The sequence below is a fragment of the Cicer arietinum genome, chromosome 8, assembly GCF_000331145.2.
Source record: "Cicer arietinum cultivar CDC Frontier isolate Library 1 chromosome 8, Cicar.CDCFrontier_v2.0, whole genome shotgun sequence".
NCBI classification, from domain to species: domain Eukaryota; kingdom Viridiplantae; phylum Streptophyta; class Magnoliopsida; order Fabales; family Fabaceae; genus Cicer; species Cicer arietinum.
The window spans coordinates 10225327-10236661 of NC_021167.2; the positions used below are offsets into that span (position 1 = coordinate 10225327).

Sequence of the window (11335 nt, forward strand, 5' to 3'; positions counted from 1 at the left end):
TATGTCATCACATTAATTATACATTTAGGGTGGGAAAAAGTGGTTTATAATTGTTATAGTATTAAGAAATAAAAGATGAGAAATTTATGTATTGCTCTAAAAGTTATTGTATGATAATAAAAATATTTTTAAAAAAAATCGAGTTAAAGTATTTAACAATCGTTTTTACTATAGTTTATCTTGTATTATGATCTGCCAAAAAATATCTTGTATTATATTATATTTTTAACAATTAATCCCATAAAAAAGTGTTAATTATTAATATTAGATTTAATGAAAATATTTATATTACTTTCTAAAAGGAAAATTTAGTTTTATCATCTTTAATATTTTATACAACTTTCAAATTACTAAATTTTAGTTTTATATTTTATTTTCTTGTATTCTTCATTACCTTTTTCATATCGGGGAAGGGGGAAAATAAAATTAATAATGGTGACAAATAATATTTAACTTTGACATTAATAGATTTTAATTTCATTTTTTTTCTTGTATATTCACTTTTTTATTTTCTTGTAAAATAATATTAATAATAATAACAAATAATTGCTATTTTAACTGTCTCAAATGATTTGAATTTAATCTATTGAAACTATAAACTCATTGAAAAAATTATTCACACTATAATAAATCATTTTATATTTCTAAAATTCACTTTATAATGAGGAATATTTTATATTATATATAGTTTTTATTTTATTTTATTTAAAGGTATTTTTTTTACAATATTTTTACTATATATATATATATATTAAATTTCTATATTTGGTCAAACATTTTTATAGGCAAATTTACCCTCAATAATTCAGTTTTTTAAAGATTAAATTTGAATAACTCTTAAGATTTAGTTTGACTGATAAAATATCAATATTATTTGAATGTATGTAATGTATCGGGACCTCACAATTATGTGTAAGTTTTTTTACCATTTAATCTAGACAAAAAACAAATATATAATCTAAAATGAACAACATATTTACATGGAATTACTTAAAAACACAATGTTTTCAAAATACAATTTTTTTTTAAAATAATTATTAATATAAGATATTGAATGGATGTAATATATTATATAAATAGTACTATATAATTTCCCCCTAATTTTTTCTTTTTCTTTTTCCTTAATGAATTTTTAGCTTAAAAAAAGTACTAGATTTTTTTATAATTTTTTTATTAAAAGAAATGATATTTAAATTGTAGAATCCATTGATGTAATAAAAATTCATATTTGCTAAAATACAGGAAAGATGAATATGCAAAGAAACTTACAACATCACAGTTAATAGCGTATAACAACAATATATCTTTAAATATGATAAAATACAAGTGTCTAGAATATCTATGTCTCTAGATCTATAACGTTGATGACACTAACATCATTGACCGAAATCGGTAATCAATCAAAGTTATTATGTCAATTTGAACTAAAATAAAAAGCGCACCAAGAAAAAAAAATTCAAAAGCGTTGCATTCAAACGACAAAATCACAACAAAAATTACCAAAGAAAAATCAAATTTATGTGAAAACCACTTATTTAAATAAAATAAAGAGAAAGCAATTATTTGAAGGAATTATTCTAAACCAAAAAATTATCTTAAATCACCAATTTCTATTAGAGAAAAAATTATTGGCCTTTTATAATTAAATGATGACAAATATGTCTATTGCAATAAAAATATATTTTTATAAAAATATATTTTAATTTTTTTCAAGCTTGTAATATTTTTAAATAGTTTCTTTTTGGTATAATATTTCATGGTTGTTTTAACATTACGTTAGGTTATATATATTTTTTTAGGAAAGGTTGTGTTGCATTTTTTCTTTTACGAGGGCTTTATTTCATTGTATTTTTTAGGTAGGTTAAATAACACATGTGGTCCTTTAACTTAATTTCAATTAACATTTTAGTCCATTATTATTAATTTTTTTTCGATTTGGTTATTTATTTTAATTATAAGTGACAATTTGATCTTTTATGTTTTAAAATGTCAACAATGTTATCAATTTTTTTACAAAAATATATCAAAATTTTCAAACAAAACCCATAAAATTAATTATATTCTTCAATATAATATAAATTTCATCAAATTGGTAACTCAAATTTTCAAATAAACTCATATTTTTACTATTTATTTGATGTTGTTAGAGATAAAAATATGAGTTTATTTAAAGATTTGAGTTATGAATTTGATGAAATTGCATTATATTGAGAATGATAATTAATTTTGTGTTTTGTTTGAAATTTTTGATGAATTTTTGCAAAAAAAAAAAAAGATAACAATGTTGACATTTTAAAACATAAAAGATCAAATTATCACTTAAAATTAAAATAAAATACTAATTTAGAATAAATAAATAAATGACTAAACCGTTAACTGAAATTAAGTTAAGAGATCACAAATATTATTTTGCATTTTTGGGTAAGATATTTAATGAAAGTGTTGCATATTGTTTTTTGTATTTATTTTCATGGATTATATATGGTTGTTTTCTTGTTTTTTGTGTTTGTTTTCTTGTCCTAAAAGATATATTTTCTCTTTAAAATAAAAATTGGAGCTATAAAGTACAATTTTTAATTAAAAATCATCATTTTATAAGTCAAAATTATAGTTTGGGATCTAAACAACAAATGTGAAAAAAAAGAAAAAAAAATAATTTTAAAATAAAGGAGTACCGGTAAAATAGGTGGACATAAAATACAATTAAATCATAAATAAATAAATAAAAATTTAAGAGAATTTGGAAGACCATTTAATGCATTAATAAATTAATAACTTTATATAAAATTATAAATGCATTGAATGGATCAAAATTAGTTTTGGTTAAAATTGGATATAATATTTCGTGATTTATAAAAAATTGTATAACGTCACAGAATAAATAATTGAGAAATACATTTACTAGTCAATTAAATACTTCATCATAAAAATATATTTAAAATTCTATTATTAGTATGAAAAAGAATGTGCTATAAAATTAATTCTATTATTAGTATGAAAAAGAATGTGCTATAAAATTATAATATTGTTTATGTAAGATTTGTTCTTTTTGTTTTATTTAACGATTAAATGGTAATATATCTTAATGGTTATTTAATTCAAATAAAAAAAAACTGAAAAAGTAAAATAAAACTGCACAAGAAAAAAAACTGTATATAAAAAACTGCAAAAAAAAAAAAAAAGTAAAACAATCATGCACAAAGATAAAATGCACAGAAAGCTGAAAAAAAAAATCTGCACATAAAACTGCATTAGAAAGTAAAATTGAAACATAATTATCATTTATATAATTGATCTCTAGAGTAAAAAAATTAATGAATATATCAAAAGGACAACAATGTAATTACACACAAATTTTGTAGTTTTTATACAATAACATATGTGATAAATATAAAAAATAACGGGATATATATTTATTGGTCTTTTATTTATTTTTCTTTCTTTCTTTCAATTTCAAAAACTATTAAAAAATATAAAATAAATATTTGTCTATGATAAATATAAAAAAATACATAGGACAAATATTGTCAATTATAAATATAAAAATTATAATACAAGTATTTGCTGACGTTGCCGTTAATACATAAACAAAACACGAGATAAATATTTCTCATTGATAAATATTAAAAAATATAGGATATATATTTGTCGTTGATAAATATAAGCAAAATTTGGATAAATATTTCTCTCTAATACACAAAAAATATTATTAGTGATAAATATAAAAATTATAGAGTAAATATTTGCCACTAATACTAAAAAATACGTAACAAATATTTATCATTGATAAATATTAAAATAAATGGGTCAATTATTTTAGATTAATAAATATAAAAAATATTAAATAGATATTTGTCATTGATAAATAAAATAATTTTTTTTTATTTAAAATCTACACAAAACACATATAAAATATCGACAAATATATTTCTCTCTATTTAAAAACATGTAATGTCTATTCCGTATCACTTGTGTGATAAAAGTTAGTTTTGTAATTTCAACAGACAAACTTCAAATTCTCTCAAATGTATAATTTGTAATGAAATATATTATTTTAATTAGAATAAGATATATGAAAGTATAATTTAAACGGTATTTAGGTGAAAATGATCGTAATTTTTTATAGGCTAAATAATACTTGTGGTCTCTTAACTAAATTTCAGTTAACATTTTAGTCATTTATTATTATTTTCCCAATTTAGTCCTTTATTTTAATTTTAAGTGATAATTTGATATTTTATATTTTAAAATGTTAACAATGTTATCGTTATTTTTTGCAAAAATTCAAAAAATTCATCAAAAATTTCAAACAAAACCTATAAAATTAATTATGATCCTCAATATAATGCAATTTTATCAAATTAATAACTTAAATCTTTAAATAAACTCATATCTTCATCTCTAACAACATGAAATAAAGAATAAAAATATGAGTTTATTTGAAGATTTGAGTTATGAACTTGATAAAATTTGTATTATGTTAAAGAATATAATTAATTTTATGGGTTTTGTTTGAAAATTTTGATAAATTTATTGAATTTTTGTAAAAAAAAAAAAAAAGATAACATTGTTGACATTTTAAAACATAAAAGATCAAATTGTCACTTAAAATTAAAATAAAACACCAAATCAGGAGAAACAAAAATAAACGACTAAAACGTTAACTGAAATTAAGTTAACCAACCACAAGTGCTATTTAGCCTTTTCTATATTACGGTTTAATATTAATATAAAATAATTTCAATCATATTTAAATATTTTATATTAACTATTTATATATTTTTGACAAAATTAATTATTATTATTATTATATTAATTACTAGTATATATATACACCATTAAATGTATATATAGTTTTTAACTCAAACAATTTTTTAAATAGTTTTCTCTCATTTGTATCATTGTATCACACACAAATGAAAGAAATATAATGATAATTTAATTAAATTAACATAAAGTAGTTTTAATTATTTATCATTATAAAAAATATAAAATAGAAGATATTACTTTTGAATGTAGTATTAATCAGAATACAATTAAAAACAAAAATAATTAATATTACAATAAAAATTTAAAATTAACACTCATTTAAAAACATTTTTTATGCAAATATGTCACTCATTGTAATATGGAATAATTTTTTAAAAAAGTCAAATATTTTAAAATTTAATTAAAATTAAATAGTTAATTAAATAAACAATATATATACACATAAATAATATTCAAGGTATGGCTCATGCTTGCCCCTCCCTAAATCTGTCCCAAATTTTTTTTACTTAATTTTTTTTAATATATTTTTTCATTAATTTTAAATGAAAATATAGATATATTGTAAAGCCTAATTTTCTATATTTATTTTTAATGTTGACATAAAATATTTTAATCATATTTATATTGTTTTATATTAATTATTTTTATTTTGTCAACATCAATTATTATTATATTTAATGATATTAATAAATATCATTAAATGCATTTATGGTATTTGGTTCAAACAATTTTTTTTATTAACTTTCGCTTTACATTATATTTTTCTAAACAATTCCATCAAACCGTTAGTCAACAAGAGTCTTATAAAAAGCCACTTAAGAGTATAACTTATGGTATCAGATTTTTACTCAAATATTTAGTAAGAATGTCATATTTTTCATTGCAGACTCTTATTTTCTTTTATTTTGTTCACTTCATTGCTATTTCGCATGCTCTTAGTAATGGTTTTAGTGTCGAACTCATTCACCGTAACTCTCCAAGATCACCACTCTACCACCCCACTGAAACTAATTTACAACGAGTTTTAAATGATGTGCGTCGCTCCATCAATCGTGTCAATCATTTGAACAAAAAAATTTCACACACTTCAAAACCTATATCGACTTCAACCCCAGATACAGGTGAGTATCTCATGAGTTATTCAGTTGGTACTCCGCCATTTAAGGTCTATGGTATTATTGATACAGGCAGTGATTTTGTTTGGATTCAATGCAAACCTTGTAATATATGTTACAACCAAACATCTCCTATATTTAATCCTTCAAAATCTTCGAGTTACAAAAACATTAGTTGCTCTTCTAGAACATGTAAATCAGTTGAACAAACAACTTGTTCTAATGATACAAATATTTGTGAATATACCCTACAATATGGTGATGGGTCAAAGACAACGGGAGATGTAAGTTTGGAGACTTTAACATTAGATTCTACTACTGGATCTAGTGTCTCATTTCCTAAAACTGTTATCGGATGTGGACACACAAATACAGTGTCGTTTAGAGGTCAAAGCTCTGGTGTAGTTGGTCTTGGAAGTGGACGTAAGTCGCTTATAAAACAATTAGACTCTTCGATTGATGGAAAATTCTCTTATTGCTTGATTCCTTTTTATGGTGAGTTTAGTCAGTCTAACTCATCTAGCAAACTCAACTTTGGAGATGCTGCTATTGTTTCTGGTGAAGGTGTTGTTTCAACTCCCTTAGTCAAAATCAATGGTATATTAAATGACTTGTACTTCGTAACATTGGAAGCATTTAGCGTGGGAAACAAAAGAATAGGTTTTGGTGGATCCAAATTTGGAAAAACAAATGCTACCACAAAAACTATCACAATTGACAGTGGTACACCAGTTACTTTTTTGCCACATCGTTTTTACGTTCAATTGAGAGCAGCTGTGGCAGAAAATATTAAACTAAAACGTGTAGACTTTCCTACTCTTCCATTAAACCTTTGCTACAATACCACATTGGGACAATTAAATGTTCCTAAAATTACTGCACATTTTAGTGGCGGAGATGTAAAGTTAGATTCTAATAGCATCTTTATTCCAATTGGTAATGGGGTTATGTGCTTTGCTTTCCTACCATCACAAGGGTTTTCACTTTTTGGGAACATTCTCCAACATAACTTGTTGATTGGCTTTGACGTCAACAAAAATGTTATTTCTTTTAAGCCTACTGATTGTACTAAGCATTGATTGAATGTAGACCTGTTTACTTAATTTAATATATCAATTATTAATAAGAGTTTTCATTTTGTTTGAAGTCTCTTTATGAAAGAACTATCCATTGTTCATTGAATTATATACATTCACAAGAGGTCTATGATTTTTATAAGTTAATTTTTTTGTTATATATATTTCTTGAAAAATTTAGAAAAATATTCATGAATTATAGATTATTTTGTATTTCAAAATATATTGATATTTTATTTAATATACATACAATAATAATTCTTTAATAGCATATAATTATTTTATTATATTTAAATTAACCTTATTGAAAACAAGGATCAACAATATAAAATTTGAATAATAATTACTTACTATGTTATTAGATAATGTTTTCGACATAATCTGAAAAATCAAGAACGTTCTCCACATTTCTGTTATTTTCAACAATCAGGATAAAATTAGTATTTAATGCAAGCAAAACTCTTGTAAATCGCGAATGGATTTCCAGTTCATATACTAGGAATGTACAACTCTCATATAGACAAAAGAATCACTCAAAAGGATCAAAGGATAAAAGACACAACTCAAAGCAAAAGTATCAAATGATCATTCTCCAAATTTATAAACATTTTCCATCCTGTTACACTTGATCTTAAACAACAAACATCTTTTTCTATAATGATTAACAATTATCTCTAAAATGATCAACATCATTCTCCAAGTATGATGTCATCAGTTCAGAATAATATAAACATTCTTTAGCTTACTGACCATCATTTTCAGCCTTGTTACATCATTCTCCAGCCTTATTTCATCATTCTTCAGCCTGTTTTGCATGATTCAAAAGACGGTCTTAATCTGAATCAATTAAGCACATCTATGATATGTTTGTATGCCTAAACAAAGGATCATCATAATCAAGAATGAGAAGCTACAGATCAAACATCATTAACACAAAAGCAGAAATACACAATGTTCAAAATAGTAACATTCAAAGTATAAAAGTCTTGACTTTGGTCAAGTCTAACACATGACAACAAGGCACCTTTTTCAACGTTAGTAATAGTTGTCATCAAACTTCTTGAAGACTATAAAAGGAACCCCAAGCTCAAGGAAAATGCATAACTTCAAGTGCTAAGAAAATCCATCAATGACATACACTTACATACTTGAAAACTTTTCATTTGCAAAAGAATCATATCTGAATTCATTTTCATATATCCAGATCGTATTACTGAATTCTTTTATCAAAAATCTATTTTGAAATATGAGTTGAACATAATCAAATTCTACCGATCTCTTCAAGTCATTATTGTATAAACCCAAAACTATAAGGGTTGTTTATAGTTTGAGTAGTTTTTGTATAAATCATTTTATGGTTAAAAGGTGAATTGTAAAATCCTCTCAAGATTGATAGGTGACTTGATTGAATCCTTTATGGGTCGAAAGTAATTGTTTTTACAGATCATGGTTGATCTTAACAAAAACCGTGTAAAACCAATAACGTTCTCCATTTGAACACTTAGTGGAAAATCTCACAGTTGTTAGGGATGAACGTAGCCCGAGTTGGGTGAACCAGGATATATATTTGTGTGGTATCTCTTCCTTATCTCTATTTACTTTCAGTCATTTTAGTTATTAAGTTAAATAGAGAAGATAAAACTGCGATTTTAACTAACAAAAAACATTCTTCGTTTTCTATTTCAGAACCAAGAACGTTCTCCGTTTTCTGTTTTCATAACCAAAATCAATCTTAAGATTTTAAAGGATATTTTCTTAAGATTTTCACAAGAAATTTTCAAAAGATGAATTGACAATTCAAACTCTCTTCCTTGTATATTGACATTGCTATTTCAATTGTTTCTCTTGTCTTTGCGCGAATTTTTATTTTTCAATTAATTTGAGATTTACATCACCTATTTTCTTTACTACTTGGCTTATTTTCTATGTTGTTTATTTTCCCTCATTTTCATGGACAAAGCAGTAAAGAAATATGTGATTTAAATCCCAACCTAAGTACACAAGAAGAAGGTGAAACAACGTAGAAAATAAGGCAAGTAGACACAAAGAAGGTGAATGAGGGGAGCAAAAAGATGAAAAGTCGCACACAATCAGTGTGAATGATTTTTTTTGTAAAAGTTTAGAAAACGTAAAAAGAAATTAATGAATGAAAAATCCTCTCAATAATCACTTACTATAGTTAATGTAAATAACTCAAAGTGTTTCAAACATTTGAATTAATCTAGAATTTGAAATGTAATATTCTCTGAATGAGAATTAAAATCGTAGAAACAAACTTTGTGTCAATTCAGACACAAACTAGAACTGATGTAAATCAATTTGTTATTGATAAGAGCTCTTTCATCCAGAGTTACATGATGAGGTGTAAAAATATTTAAAAACTTCAACGATAGCTTGCCAAAAAGTTGAGAAGGGTGTTAACGGTAACTACTTGGTGAGACATAAGAAAAATACTCAAAGTGTGAAGAGACATAATAAATAGTACGTGTATGCTATTGTTTAAATAGTGGATTAAGTTTTATACTGACCCAAATTTCTCAGTTGGGAGAAGACTAGATGTATCAATAGTCTAATATGAACTAGTATAAAAGTGTGTTCTTTTCGTGTCACTACTCTGTTATTTTAATCTAAGTTCTTTATGATTCAACTTTATTTTGACTAAAAATATTTTATAATCATAAATTAAATGAATTTATAAATAACATATCTTTTAATTAAACAACTCAAATAATTTTCAGAAATAACAAAACATAATTCAAACATCATTTCTTGTAATTTTCAACACCTTCATAGAACACTCCTTCACAAAATGATACTTTCAAAATTTAAATTTAAAAACATATAACATGAACATTGAAATTTTGGTAAATTTAGATAAATATTATACAAATTTATAAATTAAACTCCTATTATTGGTCGGACATTTTCTTAGACAAATTTACTCTTAACAATTGAATTTTTTTAAATTTAAACTTAAATCAACATCATATTTATATGGAACTCCTTTTAACAAAACAATGTTTTCAAAGTTAAAAATTTTTAAAATAAAAAATTGTTTATATAAAATATTAAATGGATGTAATTTATCATTTATTCTATAAACAATACTATAATATCAAGTACTATTTTTTTATCCGAATGTGTAGTCCAGTAGTAAGGATTGGAAAGATTTCATAAGGAAATCATCGATTTTTTTTTTTATAATTAAATAATAAGAAATTTGTTTATTGGATTAGGTTAATAATTAATAGTTGTTTCATCATAGTTTACACTAGGTTATATTTTTTTAGGAATGGTTGTATAAATATAGTATTGTTACCTCAGTTGAAGAAAAAATTCCCGTGATTTTATTTCATTGGTTTTCTTATTAAATTTTTAATAAAACATTTGCTTATTGTTTTTCCAGTGTGTTTTTCTTGAATTTTGTATAATGCCCTCAAGTATGTTTTCTGTTTTTTCTTTCTTTCTTTTTTTATTAAATATTTTGTGGTGCAGTTATTTTAGGGGCTAGGACTTAGGAGTTAGGAGTGACAGTATCGTTGGGATATCTTCCCCTTTTATCCCGCACCTCACTAACCTTAAAAAAACAATTACAGTTTTAACAATTACACACATTAAAAGGATTTGTAATTTCTTAATAAATTATTTAATAAGTTTACCCTTTGATAAAAAATTTAAATTACAATTTATAACAAAAATATTTATATTATTATATACACACACACACACACACACACACATATATATATATATATATATATATATATATATATATAATTAATAGTAATATTTATCATATGTTTTAAAAATTCACTCAATAAAAGTTATTATAAATTAATTATAGATAAATTAGTTCAACAAACGGGGAATATATCATTTAATTAGAAAAATTTGAAAAGCTAATAAATTTAATCAAATAAATAAATAAAAAATTAAAAGAATGGAGAGGCCATTAATGCATTAATTAATTAATAATTTCTTTATGTAAATACATTAAATGTCACAAACTAAAAATTATTATTATTAAATAAATGAGAAATATATTTACTAGTCTATTAAATATTTCATCATAAAAATATATTTAAATTTATTTCTATCGAAAAACATGAAATATCAGTAAAATACATGTTTTTGATGAAGACAAAGACCAAAGAAAGTGATCAAGTTGCAAGCTAAAAAAGAAGTCATACATCAAAGACAACTATGGTCAAATATGCTAGAAGTTTTATAATGTAAAGGTCCATGATGCAATCTAATATTCGTATATTTCAAATGCACATGAGAACCTCTCATTTTAGCATATGCATCAAAAGGATTTTCAAAAAGTAAAAATATATAAATAATGTTTGAAAATAATATTTTTGGCAAAATACA

General features: G+C 23.3%; 1 protein-coding gene across 1 annotated transcript; it reads left to right on the plus strand.

Moving 5' to 3' along the window:
- Window positions 1–5635: 5635 nt before the first annotated feature.
- LOC101490541 (aspartic proteinase CDR1-like) lies at window positions 5636–6964 on the plus strand. The gene has a single exon (XM_004489759.4). The coding sequence runs from the start codon at window positions 5636–5638 to the stop codon at window positions 6962–6964; it is 1329 nt and encodes a 442-aa protein (XP_004489816.1).
- The last annotated feature ends 4371 nt before the right edge of the window (window positions 6965–11335 follow it).

What these genes read in the sequence shown, in the direction of transcription:
- LOC101490541 (XM_004489759.4), top strand. Translation starts at nt 5,636, where the DNA reads ATGTCATATTTTTCATTGCAGACTCTTATTTTCTTTTATTTTGTTCAC.